Source organism: Balaenoptera acutorostrata, chromosome 2 (assembly GCF_949987535.1).
Source record: "Balaenoptera acutorostrata chromosome 2, mBalAcu1.1, whole genome shotgun sequence".
In the NCBI taxonomy this organism is placed as follows: Eukaryota; Metazoa; Chordata; class Mammalia; order Artiodactyla; family Balaenopteridae; genus Balaenoptera; species Balaenoptera acutorostrata.
This window is the reverse complement of record NC_080065.1, coordinates 172388651-172411864: the sequence shown is the minus strand read 5'-3', so window position 1 is coordinate 172411864 and position 23214 is coordinate 172388651. Positions and strand designations below refer to the sequence as shown.

The window sequence follows — 23214 nt, the reverse complement described above, 5'->3', positions numbered from 1 at the left end:
CCTCCATTTCCTGCAGCACCTGAACCCTACCTCACTCCTCAAAATGAAGGCTGCGTGTCACACACTGGTTAGAACTGGCTGTTGCCATGGTTTTCACGTTGGAAGGCACAGTTAAAGGGTCACATGACCAAAGAGGGAAATGCCTTTGTCACATGACTTTTTGGTGGCCTGATTAGCATACAGGAAGTTCACTCCCTGCTGGCTGCTGGGATGCTGAGTGATCATTGATGGGAGGTGATGTCATCTCTTGGACGAGTTATTGATTAGTCTCAGTCCAAGATGGGACCTGGGAGTGCTGTGGTCAGAGTGGCCATCTCAGGGAGCTTCAGCTTCCACATGGTCCCAGTCCCTAACCCTACCCTCTTCCCTCAGGCAAATCTGAGCTTTATTAGACATCTCACCTTTGGAAGACGTGCACATCCTCATTGAGATGATAAAAAGTGATAAATCCCTGTAAGTTACCGTTGTCTTAGAGCGCTCTTGCTCAGGAAATGCCTGTAGTCTGTAACTCCAGACGTGGGTCTGCCTGGGCTGCTCCTCTGCCCGTGTGTAGCCAGCCGCCTGGGAACCCACCTGGGCTGGGACCAGCGGCTGCAGCTCCTGTGCTGGAGTCTTGTGTCTGCTTAGTGCCTGTGTGTCTGTCCACAGAACCTGGAATTGGAGCCGCGAGGTCATTTTTTTCTTTTTTCTTTTTTTAATTATTTATTTTTGGCTGCATTGGGTCTTCGTTGCTGTGCGCGGGCTTTCTCTAGTTGCGGCAAGCGGGGGCTACATTGTGGCGCATGTGCTTAGTTGCTCTGCGGCATGTGGAATCTTCCCGGACCGGGGCTCGAACCCGTGTTCCCTGCGTTGGCAGGCGGATTCTTAACCACTGTGCCACCAGGGAAGTCCCCCGAGGTCATCTTTAAAGTTGATCTTGGGCAGAGTTGGCAGTCAGCAGGGAGACACGGAGACTTGAAAGCGTGGTGGTTCCCGAATTGCATTGGTTTTTAGTTTGATGAGGCTCTAGTGAGACATCCCGGGTTACTTTATAGACAGCCAGCCAATTTCTGGACTTGAGAACGTGGGCTGATAACCACAGTGATGGGATTCTGTACCTTGAAATGGAAGCCTGTTTTTGTTCACTCTCCTGGTCTCTTGTCTGGAAGACCATCCAGCAGCTGTGCTGGTTAAATCGGATCAGGGCTGGGATTGTTGAGGTGCAGCAGCCATGCCGCTCTAGGAGGTGGGATTAGGAGGGGCCTGGGGAGCACACTGCGGGTTGAGGGGCTAGGGGAGTTAGGGAATGCAGTGTCTGGTCCCCTGTGCCCATCCTTCCCTGAAGACACAGCTCACTCTGGGAATCGAAAGGGCAGTTCAGTGGGCTGTTAAAACACCAGTTCTCCATCTATAACTCTCTCCCCGCTCAGCTGGAAGAAATGGGATAACTTTGAGCTGTTACTCCCAGTTAACTTCATCGAGTTTGTTCTTTGGGTCACAGTGCCACCTAGCGGACACATTCAGTCCTTGGCTGGTTTTCCTGCTGATAGAAGGATTTGATTCCTTCGACACAAATGCTGAGGCCAGATCTCAAGGGAAAGTTTACGTTGCACCCTCAGCAAACAGAGCTGCTTGGTTCGGGGCTCAGCACCATCTGTGGGACCCGTTGGTCCTTATATGTGGGGTCAGCAATGCCAGTGCAGAAGTCCAGCATCACTAGATGTGCATGTATGTCCTAGGGGACTTGGGCGGTAGGGTTGGCGTAAGAGGGCAGAGGGTAATGCGCAGAGGTGGCTGGGAACTAGTTTGTAAGCGGATCAGGTGGGTGGAAAGTATCCAGATCTGTGAGAGAAAATGTGTTCCATGTTCCAGTCGGTTTCAAAACATGCAGCCACTACCGCTACATTGCCACTGGCAGGGTGAAGAGGCCACGTGTAGCCCAGGAAGGACTATCCAGCAGGCAGCCTTGGCCACCTTGTGAGGTGGTGACACCCCATGCTGGGGAGCTAGAATGTAGGCCGACAACATGTGCATCAGCCCTTCTGTCTCCTGGGGACGGGCAGGTGGGCTGTCCGAGTGAGGGCTGTCAGCGAGTCTGGGTTTAGCAAAGAAAGGCTGATTTGCGTGGGGGCTGGATGCCCCATCAGGTGGCTTCCAACACGGGCAGGTAGGAGCCCCAGCCAGAGGCCCAAGATTCAGGACCCAGTGTTTTTATTCAGTACTGAGCTACGTGGTAGAGATAGGAGCCATGGTGTTTTTCAAAATGACTGTGTCACCTTCAGACACGTAGGTGTCCTCAGCCCGGGGGACACAGAAGTGGTTACCAAGAACAGTCCCGGCTCTTGAAGGGCTCAGCCGCAAACTGGCAGATTTGAGTGCCCCGTGGTGAGTGTGGTGAGAGAAGGCAGCCTGGGTGGGCAGGTGGTGGGGAGGTCTGGTGAGGCAGCCCTGCTTGCTGCCACCTTGCTGTGTCTGCGTCTGAATCCAGGCATCTGCGGGGTGTGGGGCGGGGCTCTAGGGGACGCTGTCCAGCGCAGTCGGGACGCTCTGGTAGTAACCTGCCACTGTTCCTGTTCCACAGTGACATGAAGTCCGAGAGGAGAGCCCCTTCGCCCGACGTGATCGTACTCTCTGACAACGAGCAGCCTGCGAGCCCGAGGGTGAATGGGCTGACCGAGGATGCCTTGAAGGAGACCAGCACTGAGGCCCTTATGGTGAGCCTTGTCCCCATGCTGGGGAACCATCTCGGCAGTGGAACAGCCTGTGTTCGCCGGCCCCCAGCCCTCCCCCTCAACCCTTGTTCTCTTGCCCTTGTAGAAAAGCAGTCCTGAAGAACGAGAAAGGATGATTAAGCAACTAAAAGAAGAGTTAAGATTAGAAGAAGCAAAACTCGTTTTATTGAAAAAGTTGCGGCAGAGTCAAATACAAAAGGAAACTACCACCCAGAAGGTATGTGCGCGTCTGTTCCCTCCTCAGTGGTCAGTGAGAGCCGTTTAGAACCAGGGACAGAAAGCCATGGTCATTTCCTTGGCCCACCGCTGCCCCAGGAGCCAGAAAGACTGGTCATGAGGGGTCAGGTTTCCTCAGGGGTGTAGGGACAGGGTCTGAATTGGAAATTTGCAGACTCAAGTTCATGTTTTGGATTTAGCTTAGAGTATATCAGAGTACGTTTTGGTCTAGTATATTCTGGATCTGAGTATGTAAACCTCATTCCCTGTAGGCTCCATCAAGGAAATGGAGAGCAGGCATCTTTGACGGTGCTGGAAGCACAGCTCTGTCTCAGACCCCTTTTCAGAAAGGCCTTCGGCCCTGTGGATGAATGTGCTGGCCAGCAGGGGCCGCTGTGGTTTTGTGGACAGATTGCTGAATGCCACAGGGTGCACCATAGCCCGGCCCCAGAGCTTCTCCTGTTAACCTCCCCTGATGCCTCAGGCTCCTTGTGCTGCTTCTAAATGCACCTTACCATGTAAGGCAAGGTCAAGTTTGTTTTGTCCTTTTTTGGTGTCCCATTCTGGGAAGGTTCCTGGTCGGTGACAAAACTACCCTTCCTTATATTCTAACCACTCTCTTAGTGAACCAGAAAGTAAATGCATTTCAGGCAGTACAGTGTGTAGAACATGTGTCCCCTTAAGGGAGCAGGACAGGGGGACGCTCTCTGGTCAGACTTGGGGATTTGCTTGAGCCCCCACCCCCACCTGGTAAACAAGTGGACCAAGCCTGGCGTCTGTTAATATCCTGATGGACAGAGCCTGCTCATTACTTGTTTCCTTGTTGATTGCTTAAGAATTGATGATGTGAACCAGGTCTGTCAGTGTCCCTTTTCTGGTGGAATATGTGACTTTAAGAAGTGCCTGGGGATTTCCCCAGTGGTCCAGTAGTGAAGAATCCTCCTTGCAATGCAGGAGACGTGGGTTTGATCCCTGGTCAGGGAACTAAGATCCCTCATGCAGCGGGACAGCTAGGCCCATGCACCACAACTACTGAGCTCGCATGCCTCAACCCTGCGTGCTGCAGACTACAGAGCCCACGCGCTCTGGACCCCGTGTGCCACAACTAGAGAAGAGAAAACCTACACGCCACAACTAGAGAGAAGCCCCCACGCCGCAATGAAAGATCCCGCATGCCTCAGCGAAGATCCTGCGTGCCGCAGCTAAGACCCAATGCAGCCAAAAATAAATAAATAAATCTTTTTTGAAAAAAGAAAAAAAAAGTGCCTGGACCCAACATTTTCTCACCAGGGTTGGGATTAACCTGTCTAAGCCCAGGGTCCTTCACCTCAGCCTCTACCACCAGCCTTTTTTGTCCCCTGGAGGGCAGAGATGGCACCTGAACCACAGTGATGCCAAGCACCCTGGGGCGGGGGGGTGGGGTAAAGGGTGCTGGAAAATCTTTCCTTTGTTTATTGTATTTATTTGTTTGTTTATTTATTCACGTGTCTATCTATCTATCTGGCTGTGCTGGGTCTTAGTTGCGGCACGCGGGATCTTCGTTGTGGCATGTGGGCTCTTAGGTGCGGCATGCGGGATCTTGTTCCCTGACCAGGGATCAAACCCCGGGCCCCCTGCATTGGGAGCCCGGAGTCTTAACCACTGGACCACCAGGGAAATCCCCTTTATCTGTTTCAAACATGTCAATTCCTGCTGCAAGGAACGTGGCAGGCGGGAAGCAGAACCTTTGAGAGCCTGATGCCTTTTGAAGAGGAAGAAAAGCAATGCTCTTCTGTCAGAATTACGTGTGGGAGGAGCAGGGTTGGTGGCCCTCTCATCTCCTGCATGTCCTGCTCTCTTGCAGCCCGCAGGCTCCACTGGGAGCTCTGTGACCACCCCTCCCCCGCTTGTACGGGGCACCCAGAACATTCCTTCCAGCAAGCCATCACTTCAGGTCAGTGTTCCCTCTGCATCATGCTCCTGAGCAGCCCTGATCCAGTTTCTGCAAAAGGCCGCTCGTTCCTTCTGATTAGACTAGAATGAGGCCTTCTGGTGGGAGCCCAAAAAATAAAGCATGCTTGTGTTCCCATACCCAACCCAGGCCCCTGTTGACATCTTAAACAAATCACACAGACTCTCGGAGGACCCCTCCCATGACCACCCCTAGAGAGACTGGAGAGAGGACCAAGGTCCTAGGCAGACTGGGCTCCCTTCAGCCTGACTCTCTGAGGGCAGCTGGGGGGCCCAGCGGGGCATTGTCCCAGCCTGGCTCACAGCCTCCTCTGCCCACGGGGTGAGATGGGCAGATCTCCCACTTCCAGCCATAGGACAGAGGTCAGGCCAGGGGCCACCTCCCCTCAAACAGGCCTGAACCCCCAGCTCAGGCCAGCAGGCAGGTGGTACTGGTCCCAGTTAGCTGGACTCTTGCTGCGGTGGGGCCCGAGTCCTGAGTGAGCCTGAGTGAGCCCAGGTTGGCGTGGCTCTTGTCAGAGTCTGTTCCTGGTTCTTCTGTGTTTTGAATAAATAGGCATTTTAGCTTTTATTTTCTCTGCCACCACCTTTTTTTTTTTTTTGACATTTAAATTTTTTTTTAATCTTTTTTTTTTAAACATCTTTATTGGAGTATAATTGCTTTACAATGCTGTGTTACTTGCTGCTGTATAACGAAGTGAATCAGCTATACGTATACGTATATCCCCATATCCCCTCCCTCTTGTGTCTCCCTCCCACCCTCCTTATCGCACCCCTCTAGGTGGTCACAAAGCCCCGAGCTGATCTCCCTATGCTATGCGGCCGCTTCCCACTAGCTATCTGTTTTACATTTGGTAGTGCATATATGTCCGTGCCACTCTCTCACTTCGTCCCAGCTTGCCCTTTCTCCTCCCCCATCACCTTTTTTTGGGTAATGAGTATGTGCTTTTACAAAAACAGCAAACCTGTTTGTTTAAAAAGTCATGTAAGATCTGAGGGTTGGTGTTGTTGACAGACCTCTTCAACTCGGATGCCTGGCAGTGTCATCCCACCACCCCTGGTCCGTGGCGGGCAGCAGACGTCCTCGAAGTTAGGGCCACAGGCGAGCTCGCAGGTCGTCATGCCCCCACTCGTCAGGGGGGCCCAGGTGAGCAGAGCGAGGGCTTAAGGGAAGCCCCAGGCAGCCCTCCACCTCTCGAGAATGAGCCTTCCTAGTTCTCAGGTTGGGGGCTCTTTCCCTGTGGCGCCCTCTGTCGTCCCTCTCATTGCCTTGTCTCCCCCCACCTCACCCTGACAGCAGATCCACAACATCAGACAACATTCCAGCACGGGGCCACCACCGCTCCTCCTGGCTCCCCGGGCATCTGTGCCCAGTGTGCAAATTCAGGGACAGAGGATCATCCAGCAGGGCCTCATCCGCGTCGCCAACGTCCCCAACACTAGTCTGCTCGTCAACATCCCACAGGTGAGGGTCATGTGTGTGCCCCGCAGCTGCCCCTCTGATGGCGCACAGTCCTGGGACCCAGTCATGTCTCCAGGGTGGCTTGGCGTGACTTGCCTGCTTCCTTGGAGCCAGGTGAGGTCTTGGATAATCCAGCCCCACAGACAGTGGTACTGTAGCTCCTTGGAGCTAGTTGGGGCATGAAAGTCATGGGCAGTAGTCTTATGTTGCCAACTGCCATCTAGCAGAGGTGGATAGCTGCCGAGAGTGGGAGGGGTGGAGATCTGAGCTGAGATACGGGAAGGCTCAGGGTGGGGCACCAGAGCGCTCCGCACCCTCCCCCTCTACAGGCACAAACGTGTGGAGAATGTCTGCAAATGTCCTTTCAGCACCCGTGCATCTATTCTTAGCCGTGCATCCCTTCACCTCTGTACAGAGCCTCTGAAATGGGGAGGGTTTGTCGCCACCCAACAGAGCGGGGAAGATGGGACCAGGGGCGGGCAGGCCGAAGCATGAGACCAGGGGCAGGCAGGCCGAAGCATGATCCTCATTGACAGATAAAATTACTGGGTTTGCAAGGGCTTTTGTTGATGTGCAAGTTAGCTTCTCTTCCTCCTTTGGCATGGTGCATCCTTGCCCGCCTTTCTCAGATAAGATCATGGCCAGCAGGGCTCTGGACAGCGTCCCTGCCTCTTCTAAAGTCAGGTTCAAGTACAGTCTTGCCACCCAAATGGGGACATCCTGGACAGGCAGTTTCATCCACACCATAAACTCGGATCAAATTACTACCGTGTACCATACCCTGTTCTCATGCCATGCGGATGGGAACCAGGCAGGCAGTGGTGGATCCTGTGGCTGTGCTCCCTGTGGGGCCAGGGGAGCCTGCAAAAGGGACAGGGAGGAACTGGCTGGTCAGAGGCTGGAGTGGACAGGCCAAGGTGCTGTGATGGCATCCTCTATGGTGGGGAGTTTTGCTCCGCTGTGGAGACCCCATGGGTGGGGTCTGGGCAACCGTCCTGGGCTCCCTGAGCCCCATGATGTGTTACATACAAGTTGTCAGGTGTGTGTATTTTTCTGGAGATGGTGTGCACAGCTTTCCTTCGATTTCCAGAATGGTCTTCAGTGCCACAAAGCTAAGGGCACTGGCATGGTCAGCTCCAAGTTTGGGGGGGGGGAGCATTTGATAATGTTGGGCGGCAAGTGGTCTGGAACAAGGAGATGGTGGAGGGTCAGCCACTGGGGTCCAGAAGATGATAAGTAATGCAGGAGCAGTGAGGATCAGGAAAGGTGAAGTGCAGGGGCACACAAAGATGCTCATGAGGGAAATGCCGTTGATGCCACGGTGAGCCACCTTTGCAACCTTTTGAGGAAGGAGGCCACCCAGACCTGTGCTGGGAGGAGAGCCAGGCCATAGTGACAGGACAGTTGCCATGCTGCCTGGGTGGGGGACGGTTGCCAAGGGGCTACCCACTGTCATGGTGATGGCTTCATGGGTGTCCTCAGGTGGCAAAGTGTAGCAAATTACAGATTTTAAAGTTAATTGGATATCAGCTAAACCTCAACAAGTGTATTTATAAGATTGGTCATCTCATAGAGCAATTAGCTTAATGCCGCTTTTCCTGTTGCTTGTTGATGTGAAGCAGCTCTGAGTTACTTTTTACTTAAAAAATTTTTTTTTTATTTTTGGCTGCATTGGGTCTTCGTTGCTGCGCGCGGGCTTTCTCTAGTTTCAGCGAGTGGGGGCTTCTCATTGTGGTGGCTTCTCTTGTTGCAGAGCACGGGCTCTAGGTGTGCGGGCTTCAGTAGTTGTGGCTCACGGGCTCAGTTGCTCCGCGGCATGTGGGATCTTCCCGGACCAGGGCTCGAAGCCGTGGCCCTTGCATTGGCAGGCGGATTCTTAACCACTGCGCCACCAGGGAAGTCCTGAGTTACTTTTATAAGGATTTGTCAGTATAGCTAATGGTGCTGACCTGGAGCTACTTTTATAAGGACTTAGTGTAGCTAATGGTGCCGACCTGGGCTGTGGGTGCCGTGGTTGGGCTCTCCTCAGGGTGGGCGCCTCAAGCACCCTGACCAGGTCATTGTCTCCCAAAAGCCCTCCCCAGCATCGCTGAAAGGAACGACAGCCACTTCTGCTCAGGCCAACTCCACCCCCACCAGCGTGACCTCCGTGGTCACCTCTGCTGATTCTCCAGCCAGTCGACAGGCAGCCGCCAAGCTTGCACTGCGCAAACAGCTGGAGAAGACGCTGCTTGAAATCCCCCCACCCAAGCCCCCCGCCCCTGAGATGAACTTCTTACCCAGCGCTGCCAACAACGAATTCATCTACCTGGTCGGCCTGGAGGAGGTGGTGCAGAACCTGCTGGAGACGCAAGGTGAGGAGGCCCTAGGCCTGGGGCCGTTTTTGTCTCTTGCTGCTGAAGTTTCCATCATGGAATTTGTTTTCCATGCATAGCACATGTTGGCATGTCTGCTGTGTACCCACAGCTGTGGGGCACATTGTGGATGACATCCTGTCATTAGTTATTTGCTTGCTGTGAAGTTTAGATAATTTCTTTCTTTTTTTTTTTTAATTTTTATTGGAGTATAGTTGATTTACAATGTTGTGTTCGTTTCAGGAGTATAGCAGAGTGAATCAGTTATACATATGCATATATCCACTCTTTTTTAGATTCTATTCCCATATAGGTCATTACAGAATATTGAGTAGAGTTCTCTGTGCTATACAGTAGGTCCTTGTCAGTTATCTGTTTTATGTATAGTAGTGTTTACATGTCAGTCCCAATCTCCTGATTTCTCCCTCCCGCCCTAGATAATTCCTTAAACGTACGATAGGCGCCTTCTTTCTGATGGGGCCACTTCTGAGAGTTGGGCAAAGGTGGAACTTTGCAGAGCCTTGAGTGCTCTTAGTCCCCAAAGTGGGAGAGGGACACCTATGCCCGGGCCAGGCTCATTGTATTACCCTCCTTGGAAGTAGTTTGGAAAGCACACCTGCATGTTAGGAGGTTTTAGGAATAAAAGAGTATATATAAGGTAGTGAGCAAAAACGATACTGAAAGGTGGGAGGTCAGGTTGGCCCTTTGGGAGCCTCCAGCAGATGCTGAACTGAGGACTTTCTGCCCTTAGATTGAGTTCGTGGTGGCATTTATTAGGCAGCCAGCCTGAATCCCCGCCCCACGTGATCTCGTCAGATGCTCAGAGCTGAGGAGGAGGCAGAGCCGTAACCTTTTCAGGGCAGGGGATGGCCAGGTGGACTCCACCTGAGCGACTGTGGGGCACCAGAGCCAGGCCCAGTGGGGAGAGATGTGGGCTCTGACACAGCCTGGATGTGTCTGGATCCCTTCAGTGACTCCTTTATGATGAGATTAAGTTGGCAAAAAAAGCTGCTATAAGGCCAGTGCAGTGCGGCAGGCAGGAGGCCTGAGTCAGGAGGCGATGCCTGCCCGTCGTACGCTTGCCTGTGCTGGGCACCCGCTCTCCCAGACCAGTCTGTCTCCGCGTGTTCTCATCAGGGGTCAGTCACCCTCTCCTGTTGTCAAAAAACAGGACCTAACTGTGGGAGGAGGCTCTGAGTCCTGCTTGAGGTGTCTCTTGACATTTCGCAGAGCCACAGGTGGACACTGAGTGCAGCCCTGCGCTGGTGTGTCTGTTCTGGCGCTGGTCATGCAGGCCGCAGCTGCCTGGGAAGCAGGTACCCCATCCTCTGGGGTTGGATGTGTGGAAGCAGAAGTGCTCTTGTTACCAGAGCATGTTAGCTGTAGGGTGGGGGCTGGAACTGGGGGCCCAGTGTAGACCCCTGAGCCTTGGGCAGGCAACATCCCATCTGCTCCGTGGAGTGACAGGTACCCCCACTAGAGTCAGATCCTGCACAGCCCCTCAGCAGTTAGGGGCAGCTCGGCCAGGCCCAAGGCGGGATGGGGAGGCTAAGGGTCTCTCGGCATCATGGTCCATAATGCCAAGAGGCAATTAAACTCAGGAGTGCTGGACACAGAAAAGATAGGAACAGAGTGCAAAAGGTACCCCTTACTGCACATTGGATGGCAAACATATATACATTGAAGAAAGTATCGACCCCACACCTCAGCAGGTGCTTTTTGTGGCTTCCCCAGTCACCCCTCCTGTAGCTGATCAAGGAGCCACCGAGTTCCCATTTCCCAGGGCAGCCGGGTATGTGTCCTGGCCCTGCCACTGACCAGCCGTGCACAGGTCACTTCAGCTCCTTGGCCTCAGTTTCTTCCTCAGGACAGTGGGGTGGGGGGTGCCCCTCAGAAGTTTGTTGTGAGAATTAGACACACTGATACCCACAAGGCACCAGGCACAGTGCCTGTCGGCATAAGCACTCGCCTAGATGACTAGTCCTCTGCTAACTCACCCACTAGCAAGGGTGCCGGTCACCACAAGGTGGGGCCTCGAGTGGTCACCATCTCCTCTCCACTGGTGACGCAGTACGGGAGGGTTGGAAATGTCTGCACTGTGGGTAGGAAAGATGACTGGGAGATGCCAAGCTGACAGCCCTGATGTCTTTGAGAGTTGGTATCAAGAGTGCCTAACTCACAGTGTTTTCTAAAGTGCTTCAACTTTGCTTCTGCCAGCAAAGCCTCCCGAGGCTGGCCCAGTGCCCGCACACAGTTGGCACCCAATATGTGTTTGCCTAACGAACACTGACTGAGGCTTTGGTGTCCTGATGCCAGTTGGGCCACATGGCCCAGGGTGCTGCCCCTGCTCTGCCCTCATCCATATCCCACCTGGGGGTGGTCCGGGCTCCTACTGTGGTGTTCCTGTTCCTCTGACGTGCGGCACACCCATCTCTCCCTGCAGCGGGCAGGATGTCAGCCGCCGTTGTGCTGTCCCGGGAGCCCTACATGTGTGTACAGTGCAAGACGGACTTCACGTGCCGCTGGCGGGAGGAGAAGGGCGGCGCCATCATGTGCGAGAACTGCATGGCGTCCAACCAGAAGAAGGCACTCAAGGTGGAGCATACGAGCCGCCTGAAGGCCGCCTTCGTGAAGGCGCTACAGCAGGAGCAGGAGATCGAGCAGCGCCTCCTACAGCAGGGCGCCGCCCCCGCGCAGGCCAAGGCCGAGCCTGCTGCCGCCCCACACCCTGCGCTGAAGCAGGTGAGAGTCCTGGTATGGGAGCCAGGGCTGTGGCCTGGGAGCATGGGCTGGGTGGCCTCGCCTTCCAGGAGAGGGGCCTCGTTCCCTTGGCAGGGAGTTGTCGCTAGCAGGCAGGATGTTCAGACATTCTCTCCCACACTCGGCGATCATCTGCCTGGTTGTTAACTTGTGCATCTAAATTGCATTTAATGGTGGTGTTTGGTGGTGAAAATACTAATTTGCAGTTTCTTTAGATTTTGTAGCTTTCACTCGCAGTGTGCCGGCTGACAAGCACTTCTTGTTTAAAAGGACTTTTCTGAAAGCCACATTGAGATACAAAAGGGGCGTTTGGAAGAAATGTTCTAGCTAAATTAAGGAGAGAAGCAAGTTTGAAATCAAGTTTTTTTGGCTGCTTTTTTTTTTTTTTTTTTATAATGCTCTGCTTTCCCACCCCCTATAGACCCAAAGCTCCCTGTTGGCAATTTTTTGTGTCCTTGGAAGTCATTTGTAATTCACTAATAAACACATCTTCTCAAGATCCCTACGTAGTGGGTGGCTGCGCTGCCCTCAGGAAATGCCTATCCTGTGGGGACTGGGCCTCAAGTGGCCATAGCTGCTGCCCTTTGGTCACTCTAGGTCACCCTTGGCCAGACTCTGGACAGTGCTGACCTCGATTTCAACCCCCGTTTGTGTAGGTCATAAAACCCCGGCGTAAGTTGGCGTTCCGCTCAGGAGAGGCCCGCGACTGGAGTAACGGGGCTGTGCTACAGGTCAGAACTGCGGTGCCGGGAGCCCCCTGCACCGAACCACCAACCGGCCCTCACATCCCAGACCGTGACCACGTCAGTCGCCGACTGTCACACTGCCTGTGTCTGTCTGTGTGTCTCTCTCTCTCTTTCCCTTCCTCCTACCCTCCCGCCTCAGTGTAACTTACCTAGTCTCCTGATTTTGGACTTCAGGGATCCCGTGTGGGTGGGAAGAGGTCAGCCAGAGCAAGGAGCGGCTGCGCTGAGCATCTTGCCCTCTGTTGTCCCCTTCCCCACACGAGCTGTTGCACCCTCTCTCCACTGTAGGCCTCCAGCCAGCTGTCCCGGGGCTCGGCCACAACGCCCCGAGGCATCCTGCACACGTTCAGCCAGTCACCCAAACTGCAGAATGCAGCCTCGGCCACAGCCCTCGTTAGCAGGACCGGCAGACATTCCGAGAGAGCCGTGAGCGCTGGCAAGGGCAATGCCACCTCCAACTGGAAGAAGGCGCCCCTGAGTACAGGTGGGCAGACGCTATGGGGCTCGGAGTAGGAACCTTGCTGGGGTTGGGTCCATCCCTTCCTTATTTTTAACCAAGACGTGCACACGCACAGGTAATGGCACAAAAGGGCCCTGAACCTGCAGACCTGCTGCCTCAGACTCTTCAGCTTCATCTCTTCTGTTCACTAAATAGGATGCCCTGAACAAGTGGCAGCCCTGGATAAATACTAATCACCCTCGCTGTCTCCACCCTCTATACCCAGACTCTCAGCTCTTGACCCAAAATGGGGGACAGAACCCGTTCAGGCAGTGCCCCCCACCCCCGCGCCGTCAGTGGACCCTGTGAGCATAGATGCTCATTTTGCCAACTCACCCCCTCTCCCTTCCTGCCATAGAGAATGTCTGATTCTGCTGTTACAGTGTATTGATACCTTTTGCGGCGCACTGACTTCATTTCTTGCTCACCCAGTGTCCTTCATTCCCCGCTCTCTGGGCACCCTCTTCCCACCCCCTCTGGCTTAGACAGGTCAGATGGTACAAAGTACAAAACAGAATGTGAAAGCAGGCAGGAGGAGGGGGACCCTTGGGCGGGGGCTGAGATTTCAACTGAGGTAGGCAACAAAGGCCTCTGAGGAGATGGCATTTGAGGAACAACCAGGGGAGGTGGAGACCCTCAGGTAGTCATCCCCCAGTCTGCCACAGCCCTACCTTCCCTGGGTTGTCCTTGGGTCATCCCCCATAGCATTTGTCCTGTTTTTTATTATTTATGTGCTGGCCTTAGGATGAAAGTTAAATATGTCTTGTGTCCGTCAGTAATTGGACAGTGAAATGTAGGCACAAAGAGCTGAGAGGAGGAGTTGGGTGAGAGGTCTAATTGGACCAAGTGTCCCATCTCCCTCCTCACCCCCACCCCGGGGTTGCTCTAGGAAGAAGAGGCACCATCATGAGATCCATCTCACTAGTCAGAACTGGGAAGTCTGGGTTGTTGGTGGAAACAAAACACAGAAGCCGGCTAGCACACAGCTGACCATGAGTTATAAACATGCCCAAATGTCAGAGCCTTCTAGAGGAGAGTGAGCTCGGGGGAGTTCATCCAACTGCAGAAGAATCTGGCCCTCCTGGAGAGCAGAGAGCATTTGTAAACAAACCAGAGATACTTTTGTTCAGCATGTTTAAGATTACAGCTAAGAACTCATAGACTGGTCAGAAGTTCTTTTTCTGGGAAATTTGAAAGTACATGAGATAAGTGGGAAAAGTCAAATATGAGAGTATGCGTGTACGCACAGTGATAGTACCATGTGAAAACGTCATATTAAGGGTAACGTTTGAAAGAATATGAAGGAATAAATAGTTGCTGTGTTCAACGATTTGTGGGATTAGATATGAAAGTGTCATGGCTTAAGAGGAGCATTTCTTAGAGGAGTTCTGCTTGCACTCCTGGTTGCCCTGGGTTTCTGGATGGTGGCTTTCTGGGCGGGACCTAGCAGCAGGTTTCTGGAGTGCTGGCCTTGGATGCACAGGGAGGGTTCTGTGGTGCATTTGACTTTGGAACATTTATTCCACAAAATATATTAACCCACCAAAAATACTTCTGAGTAACACAGCGACTCTGGTCCCTGCTGCAGCTGAGACTCCAGGGCAGTCCTTTCCCGCAGGCCAGCCCAAAACCTAAGTGTGCTGGTTGGAGGCTGGTGGGGCGTTGGGGGGCAGGGTGGGTGTGGGTGTGTGATACTTGGGGAATTCCCTGGCGGTCCAATGGTTAGGACTCGGCGCTTTCACTGCTGGGGCCTGGGTTCAGTTCCTGGTCGGGGAACTAAGATCCTGTAAACCGTGCAGCACACCCCCCCACCCCCCACCCCCCCCCAAAAAAAGTGGTACTTGTTCATCGTGGAAATTTGGAGAAAACAAAAAGAGAAGATAATGGCAGTGGCCATTGTCAACCCCAGGAGAACAAATGCTGCACTTCAGGATTCTCCTCCCCAACCCCCCTCCACCTCTTCACTCACATGTCACACGTGTGTAAATGCCAGCACATATATAATAAAAAACAGGAAGTGCCTTACAGAGGGATCATGCTGTATTTAGCATTCTGTGTCCCTCTTAATGTTTTAATGAGAGAATGTTACCATATCATTAAAAACTGAGGACAGGATCAGTTGTAATGACTGCATAGTATTGCATCATACTGGATTGCCCAGTTGCACAGTTCAGTCATTTGCAGTTTTTCAGTGTTCTGTATAGCACTGTAGTAAACAACTCAGTTTTCATAGTTCTGGTAGATGACAGAATCTCTGATTATTGCCCCACGTGTAAGGTTACCATGGCAGAGGCTGGGAACATTGTAAAAGCGATTGAGTTATTAAATTCTCTTCAGCTTCAAGGCTGGTATTTGAACCACCTTTGCTCAGTGGGCCCAGCTGAGGCTGGGGTCCTCCCAGGTGCCTCCCCCTGACTGGGGCTGTTGTGGCCTGTTGCTCTGTTCTGTTGCAGGCGGGGCCCTTGCATTTGTCAGCCCGAGCTTGGCGGTGCACAAGACTTCCTCAGCTGTGGACCGCCAGCGGGAGTACCTCCTGGACATGATCCCGCCACGCTCCATCCCCCAGTCGGCCACGTGGAAATAGTGCGAGCCGGGCCCAGTGGAGAACAGGCTCCCTCCTCCCTCCCACCTGGCCCCACCACCCTCCACCCAGGAAGACACCCTGCTCCCCGAGAGGGCGAGTAAGCGCCGGCCGCGCTGCGGAAGTGAGAGTTCCGATCTTGGCTGCAAAGTCTCATCGACGTGGGGGGACCACTTCACAGGTGGACCAGGATTATTACTGGGGACCTTTCCCATGGGCTTTCTTCCTTTCTTTGCCTTTAGTTTGCCCAACACCAGCAGAAAAGTGGACCTTGGGGGCCGGTTCTGCTCCTCGCCCTCTCCTTCGGCCCCCCGAAGGGCACATGGACGGCTCACCCTAGACACTGTGACATGCTCGGGCGGTGGCGCCCGGGGCTTCTGAAGTTGAGCGGAGCATTCTGTTTTGTTTTTGCTTTTCCCTCTGTCTTAGCCTCCTAATCTTTGACTGCCTTCCTTCATGGCAATCTCTAGGTTGACAGATTTTTTTTAATCACCTCACGATGATGGAGTTTAATGTAAACCGTGCAGACCCAGGGTTCCCTGCCAAGCACGGCCCCCATGCCCTGGAGGGTGGGCCTCTGACCACCCAGCCCTTGCTCCAGCAGAAGGCCTCTGCTGCTGCTCGTCCTGGAGACCCCCTACCTTCCACACTTAAGCAGAAGAACAAACTGCAACCCAGACCCAGCCAGAGAGCCCGGGATCCTGGAAGCTGAGAACCGTCAACAGAGTAGGGAGGAGAGAATCAGCAGCAACATCCAGAGCCTGAGCGGGAAGTTGGGAGGGGCTGGCTGTTGTGGTTTTTGTTGTGGTGGTTTATTTTATTAAATTCTTTCCTTTTCTTTTCCTACTTACTTTGATGGACAACATCCGAAGCCCTGGCCTGTGCTTCTGTCAGGTGTGTCTGGGTGGGGAGGCGCCCCTGTACCCCCCCAGACTTCAGGGTTTATGTTTGGGTCTAGTTTAGAACCTTCCCTTAAAGCAGGGCCATGCTGCCAGGGTTTGCCTTCAGACTTTTTTTTTTTTTTTTTAAACCCCCCTAGAGTCTACAGAAATGTCTTACAAAGGATCAGGTCTGCTTTTAGTTGTGTTGTGTTTTGGTTTCTCCCACTCCTTAAAAATCGGTCCATGAGGAAAGGCAGAAGCTGTTGTGTGTGTGCTGCACATGGGCCAGCTCTGTGCAGGTGTGAGGGTGTCACGCATACGCACACACGCGTGTGTAGACGGGGTATGCTGCTCCTCACTTCGGCCCCAGCCCTGGTTTTCCTATCCATGCAGTTAGGGACTTAATTTAAAATCCTTATTTTATAGGGCCACCTTCTTCGAATACACTGCTGCAACATTCTAATAAAGGCTCATTTAACCGCCGCCGCCCCCTCCCATGTTGTGTGACTATCAGTGTTTAGAGGACATTTTTGACATGCCGTAGAACTAGTTTTCCAAAGCGTTCTAATTTTTTGTTGTGTAAAACCTTAAATTTCTCATTGATTTTTGTTTTGAGTACATAATGTAGATGGGCTGAAGGAGGAGGGGAGGGCAGGAGAAGGGTGGCTTTCATTCCAAGATCCAGGGATTTGGGGGAGAGGGGAAATTGACCTTCAGGAGGGGTGGGGGAGCGGGGAAGGGTGTGTTTTTACACCAAAAAATCAAGAGTATGCAAGCATTTCTATTCCTCTCATTTTTCTGTGTGCCTGGCAAATAAATACTTGTCTTATACTACTCTGAGCTGTTAGCTCTCTCTTTTCAATGACATGGGCCAAATTTTCCAAATCCTCCCAGAAGGAGTGCCCGCTGGCCTCCCCTGCAAACTGACCTCAGTCCTATGCAGCAACTCAGGCGTCTGGGCCAAGGTCACCTCTGCACTGGGGATGCACCACGGTTGTTGCACCCCCGCGGGGGTTGACTGGGTCTGTGACTCCAGGGCTCAAACTGAGCCACTTGCATTGGCCCCGAACCCCGTCCCCATCAGAACCTCACTCTCCACTATGCTCAGGAACCACCTCTCCTCACCTCACCTGGCCAGACTTCTCCAGGCTGTTGAATAGGCCTTGTGAGTTCAGTACAAACTGACCGCCACAGGCGGAGGACGGGATGGCCGGGCCCTGACCCTGTCTCTGCCTCCTGCAGCTCAGCATTGCAGGAACATTCCCATAGTAGGACATACTGTGACATAAATGTAGCTTTTTAAAAGGGGGTCAAGAAGGTGAGATGCCTTAATCTTTATTCATTTCTACTGTCTCAAAACTTCTATCTCCCCCCTTTTTTCCTTTAATTTCCCCTTTGCAGTGTAACTTCTATAAGCCTCAAGTGCATGGTTCTGTGATGAAATTTATAATGTTGCAAGAAAAGGCATTAAATACCTCTCTGAATACGGGAAGGATAGTAACATTAAGGGTATTCTCCCAGCCCCAAAGCCCACCCCTCAAAATTGGCTACAGTTCTGGGAGTTTGTAGGCTCCCAGTTTGTAGGTTTGTAGGAGGATCTGGTTCCCAGGAGAACCAGAGAATGTGGGAGCCCCCAGTCCCAAATGACAATTGTAACTGCCCGGGAATCTGTGACAGGAACCCCCGATGGCAACTGGAAACTATTCAAAACGTCAGCTGTTCTGTGGCCTCGGGTGTGGGGTTCACCAAGCTCACTTCCCCATCTGAAGTGGCTGCCTTTGTGGGCCCGAGTGCACGTGGATGCTCGCACAGATAACTGTGCGTCCACTTGGAGCTGCCCACGGCTCTGGCCATCCTGACCATGTCATGGGGACTCCAGTCCTCAGTGTCCCATGTGTACTGTTGGGACCCACACCTTTGACAAGGTCAAGAGTGGCCTTTCCCGTGGGGGCGGGGGGCGGGGCGAGGCTCTGGTCCTGTCTGTACTATAAGATCTTCAGGAAGCAAAAGCTCACTCCAGTGCAGAGAGAATGAAAGAGGCGACAGTACACCCCTGCTGCATCCTGTGGCTCCTGTGTCCCACAAGTCACTCTCCTGTGGGCGGAGAGACACGGGGAGGAGTTTTCTATATAAATAATACATTATCATCACAGGGGTGTAAATAATGGGAAAGACAGTCCTTGCTGCTCTGCCGTAGGGTTTTTCTTCGATGCCTAGTTATGCTGCACATGGCGTTTGCCTAAAGAACTTGGACTGAGCTTTTTTTTTTTTTTTAAAGGACAGCTAAAGTTTTATAATCCTTAACAAAGAAAGTATAATAGTCACACTAGTGTAGGGTATTTGGGAGGTGGTTTGTTTTGGTTGGGGGGAGGAGATTGTCACTTGTATTTATTGTGACTCTAAGTCTTTGATAATAAATGTTTAAAAAAAAAATCTCCCACCAAACCGGAACAGAAGTTCCAGTAAACAAAGACGCTGGAATCAATGGCTATACATTGTGTCATGAGGAAGTTTTAGAATCTGAAGGACAATAAAGAAATGGATGATGTGTTGGCTGTATTTTTTTTTTTTTTTTCGTCCCCTCAGCCCTGGTATCCCACGTTTTTGTCGCGGCTTTGGGGCAGCTTGGAAACTTGGGAAGGGACAGCAGGGTGACCCTTTGTTAACGGGGAAGCAAAGGAGAGGACACCTGCTTCTTGGGCTTCTTTCAGGCCTCACTTGTCATGGGTATTTAGTTTTCTCCCAACTGGGTTCCGCAGCCTTGCTTCTGGGCCTCCATTTCCACCAGAACCTGGGGCTTTGTGGCCCATTTACCCACAGCGCTGGGGGAGTGCAGTGAGAATGCAGTGGGTTTTGCCCATTGGCCTGGCTCCTAGTCATCACCAGCCTCCATCCCAGAGTGGTGGGCTTTTCTGGATTGGCATGGCATTGGGTGTCTGCTGCAGGACATGATGTTGCAGGTGTAGATTCTAATAAGCACAGAGGGTGGGAGCCACCCGGCTGCCTCCGAAATGAACAATTTCTGGTGAATATTTGTTTTCAGAGGTTGACACAATGTTTCAAAATTTTATTCACAAAAATGAGACTTGTAAGCACTTTGTTGAATTCCAATGTGCAGTAAACATCACCCTGTTTTCCTAGGTGCTTTTATTTATTTATGTATTTTGCTGTTTCTTGTTATTGGGGCATCTCTGCCTCCAGCCTCCCCAGTGGCCATGACTAGCCTGGGCAAGGCATAGAACTGGTACAAGACATGACTGAAATTAAACCCAACCCTGTCCTCCACCCGTGACACATACTGACTGGTGCCCCACACCCCGACACTGGCTGAGAGAAGCCCACTTCCGGGGTTCCACAGCCAGCCTTCAAGTGAGTCTTTGCTGGATTAGGCACAAGCTCCTCCGTGGACGGAGGGCAAGTCTCATGCATCTTCTCCACCTAACAAATGGGACACCAGCCCTGGTCCCTGAGACCTTGTCCCCTCTGAACTGAGTTGTGGGTGTGGCTGTGAGGCAGGAGGACCCCAGGCCCATTGCTTACACAGATCAATCAGTGGACAGAAAAAGGCATGTGCCATGCCCCAGGCATTGGGATCACACCTTGAGACAAGGGTGAGGAGGGAAAGAATGGGGAATCATGGGAGGTGACCTTTTTAGGCCAAGTCTTGCATGAAGGGAGGGGAAAAGTGGTGCAGGGAGTGGGAGCAGCCTGTGCAAAGCCTCGGAGGTGAGACCAAGCAAGGAAGGTTGAGGACAAAGGAGAGTAGTGTGGCTGGACTTTGGGGGCAAGGGGAAAAGGATGTGGGTTTTATTCTGAGTGAGCAAGTCATTTCCCCTTTCTTAGCCTGTTTCTTCCTCTGCAAAATGAGGGGGTTGGGGCCACAGCCTATTTGAAGGGAGTGAGGGGAGAGGTGGCACATAATCCCCAGGGCACCTGAGAGCCATGGAGGGTGAGGGAGCAGGGGTGGGGTATGGTCAGACCCATAAATGACCACCCTCCTCAGGTACTGTGGGGCTCGGGTGGAGGCAGGTAGGATAAGGGCCTAGGGAGGTGCTTCCCATACACCCCAAATGACAACAGCCACTGTCACCAAACCTAGTAACCTCATCACAGGCAAAATAACCCCCAGTCTCCCCCAGACCCTGTGGGGTCTCTCTCCAGATACCAGACACACACCTTTTACCTCTCCACCTCCTTTCCCCCTCCATTCCAGCTACAGGAGTTCCTAGCATTACTCAAACACACCAGCTCCATCTTGTCTTGGGAACACTTGGAACACTGCTTTTGCTGTTTCCAGTGTTTGTTTGATTCCTTCCCGGCTCAGCTCAAATGTCGTTCCCGTCAGTCCCTCCTTGCTCACCCCCACCTGGCATTTAGCAACAACCTACAATTATTTTATTTTCACTCCATTCTTTTATTTTACTTTTCACTTGCTCCCTTCACTGACAGCAGGGATGAATCCAAGCCATTTGGCTGAGTCCCAGAGCCTGGCACGCACAGCAGGCGCTCAAAAAAATGCATGAATGACAGAGTACAGAATGAACCCGTCAGACAAATGCCCCACCCTCGACTCTCCCCCGAGGCTCTTACCCTCACCAAGGAAGGGACCCTCACTAGGGAGAGCTTCCACCACCTTCCCACCCCACTTCAGACATATCTGGGTGCAAATCCTGGCTGTTCTTGGGCAAGTGATACCGGTGTGGGCATCAATTTCCTCTTTTGCAAATGCTGTTTCTGTAGGGACAGGCGCCCCCCGCCCCTTGCTGTTCCATCCTTAAACACCAGAAGGGTGCTGGGGTTCTTGCTCCCTAGTCCAGGACCTCCATTCCCAGGACCATTACGACGCCGGGGACGACTCCAAAGCCCCTTCGAGTCTGCCCAAGATGGGGAGCCCGAAAGGTCTGGGTTCGAATCTTTCCAACTCCCTTTTCAGACCTGTAGCAAGAACCTCCACAAGCCTTTCTCTAAAATGGGGCGCCCGCGCCTGCCTTCTCCCGGGGAGCGATCCCCTCCCCCCAGTAAAAGGGGGCCGTCGCTAGAGCCAGGTGCGAGAAAGAGCGAGTTTATTGCAAGTTCCAAGGGGGGCAGCGCCTGGAGCGCGCCGTCCCTCACCGGCATGCGCGGCTGGCTGTGGACAGACGCCCTCCGCGCGCGTCCGCTCGCCAGCAGCTTCTCCAAGCAGCCACTGCCCGCCGCGTAGCGGTCGCTCATTCCGCACGGGGGCAACGTTTCCCTCTCCTCTCGTCCAGCCCCTTCCCGGGGCCTTCTCTCGGGGAACCGAGGAAGCGCACGCGCCCTTCTGCTCTTGGGATCGTAGCGGACGAGCTGAATTCCAAACGGGGGCGACTGCCGCCTTCGGCGTCGAAGTGGAAAAAGGGAAAGGGCGCGTGCGCAACGGCGCGCGGCGGCTTCGCGGAACTCCGGAAGCGCGCTTCTTGCGCGTCCGCTGCGCGTGCGCAGTGCTCGGGGCGGCGGGAATGGTGGGAGCCCCGGCTTCTAGCCGGAGTCCCCCGAACGCAGCCAGCAGTTGCGCGCTACTTGGCTCGCGGAGGGCCTGGCCGACGGGCTGAACTGCAGTAAGTCGGCTATTAGGGCCTTGCAGCGCTCAGACAGCTCGAAGCCATCGGGGTAGAGAACGCCGCGCTTCTGACGCCGGGGCAGGCCGGCGATGTCGGAGTCGTCGAAGGGCATGCACCCGGTGACCATGACGTAGAGCACGACACCCAGGCTCCATACGTCGTACTTCTTGGGGTCGTAGGGGATGCCGAGGAGTACCTCGGGCGACGCGTAGGCGGCCGAGCCGCAGTAGGTGGTGCTCAGGTCGGGGTAGCCATGCGCCTGACGGCCGAAGCCGAAGTCGGTGAGCTTGACGCGGCGTTCATCAGGGCTCAGCAGCACGTTTTCGCACTTCAGGTCGCGGTGCACCAGGTGGTGGTCGTGCAGGTAGCGCACAGCACCGGCGATCTGCGCGAAGAGGTCGCGCGCCTGCCCCCCGGGGATGTGCCCGTTTCGCTGCACGGCCTGCAGTAGGTCGGTGGCGGCCGCCTCCATCACGATGTACAGCTTCCCGTTGCACACCTCGATGAACTCGAAGACGTGCACGATGTGCGGGTGCCGCACGCCCCGAAGGATGGACAACTCGCGTGGCAGGAACTTGTTAACGAAGTCTGGCGGCGCGCGCCGCCGGTCCACCACCTTGATGGCCACCGTGCCCTTGTATTTCTTGGACGTGGCCACCTTCACCTTGGAGTAACTGCCCTCGCCTATCGTGCGGCCCAGCTTATAGCCGAGTTCGCTCAGAAGTTTGTCGCCCGACATGGTGGCGCCTGGGGCTCGTGGGGAGCAGGAGGCGGCTGCTGTCGGTGGGCGGCCGGACTCCGATCTCGGGCCTAACCCATGGCGCTTGGCACCTGCACAACCGCACCCCCATGTGCCCACTCCCGGGCCCCCACCGCCGCGGTGCCCTTTATTGCCTAGGTAACAATTTCTGCCTTGTGAAGTGACCACGAGCGTCACCCCGCCTCGGGGTGGGCGGGTGGGGCCCAGACCCCGCCCCGTGGTGCCCCCCAAAGCCCTAGGGCTTTGTGACTCATAATAACTCTGAATGGTCCAGTTCCCTATGAGAGGACACTAGCAAGGCGTCCCGACCACCACCGGGAGTGGAATCCGTGCCTGGGATTGGGGCGGCTCCTCATGAGTCCGAATCTGAGTAGCAGCCGTCCCCCAACTTCGTGTACTCAGCCCTGACCCTGTGGAGCCCTGGGCTGCCCACAGGGCCCCCCGAGGGGGAGAAAATGAGGAAGAGACCTGGCTCCCTCGGGAGCCTGAGGTTTCTAACTGGCCTGCACATCGCCCCAGAGGGAAGGTGAATGGGTGGTCCTTTGGTGCAAGGACTCTGGCGACCGGACGGGCTGCAGGCTTTGACACCGACTGAGCCACGCCCCATGTGGGAGAAGAGAAAATAAGGACTCTACGGCCGCAGCTGGGGGCGTGCAGTCGATCGCGGGCCCAGCTATCCGAGCTCTCCCAAGCACTGGGGTAGGTAAGTGCACCA

General features: G+C 53.9%; 2 protein-coding genes across 10 annotated transcripts in view; one reads left to right on the top strand and one right to left on the bottom strand.

Moving 5' to 3' along the window:
- GATAD2A (GATA zinc finger domain containing 2A) overlaps positions 1 to 18708 on the top strand; it is a 102473-nt gene extending 83765 nt beyond the window's left edge. For 6 of the 9 annotated variants that reach the window (XM_028162176.2, XM_057540234.1, XM_057540236.1 and 3 more), the window contains 10 exons: positions 2561 to 2693; positions 2797 to 2928; positions 4771 to 4860; positions 5893 to 6024; positions 6175 to 6342; positions 8414 to 8693; positions 11137 to 11435; positions 12110 to 12256; positions 12488 to 12683; positions 15152 to 18708. In XM_028162176.2, the coding sequence (XP_028017977.1) occupies positions 2561 to 2693; positions 2797 to 2928; positions 4771 to 4860; positions 5893 to 6024; positions 6175 to 6342; positions 8414 to 8693; positions 11137 to 11435; positions 12110 to 12256; positions 12488 to 12683; positions 15152 to 15282 (1708 nt within the window). In that variant the 3' untranslated portion in view covers positions 15283 to 18708. The remainder of the gene's footprint in view (positions 1 to 2560; positions 2694 to 2796; positions 2929 to 4770; positions 4861 to 5892; positions 6025 to 6174; positions 6343 to 8413; positions 8694 to 11136; positions 11436 to 12109; positions 12257 to 12487; positions 12684 to 15151) is intronic. The other 3 variants (XM_057540235.1, XM_057540238.1, XM_057540239.1) reach the window with 3 other exon arrangements.
- Positions 18709 to 20812: 2104 nt separating this feature from the next.
- TSSK6 (testis specific serine kinase 6) lies at positions 20813 to 23186 on the bottom strand. Its single transcript, XM_007195421.2, has one exon. It carries the CDS (start codon positions 22476 to 22478, stop codon positions 21657 to 21659), a length of 822 nt encoding a protein of 273 aa, XP_007195483.2. The 5' UTR covers positions 22479 to 23186; the 3' UTR covers positions 20813 to 21656.
- Positions 23187 to 23214: the final 28 nt, after the last annotated feature.

Excerpts from the sequence above, each read along its gene's own strand:
- TSSK6 (XM_007195421.2), bottom strand. The coding sequence starts at position 22,478 with ATGTCGGGCGACAAACTTCTGAGCGAACTCGGCTATAAGCTGGGCCGC.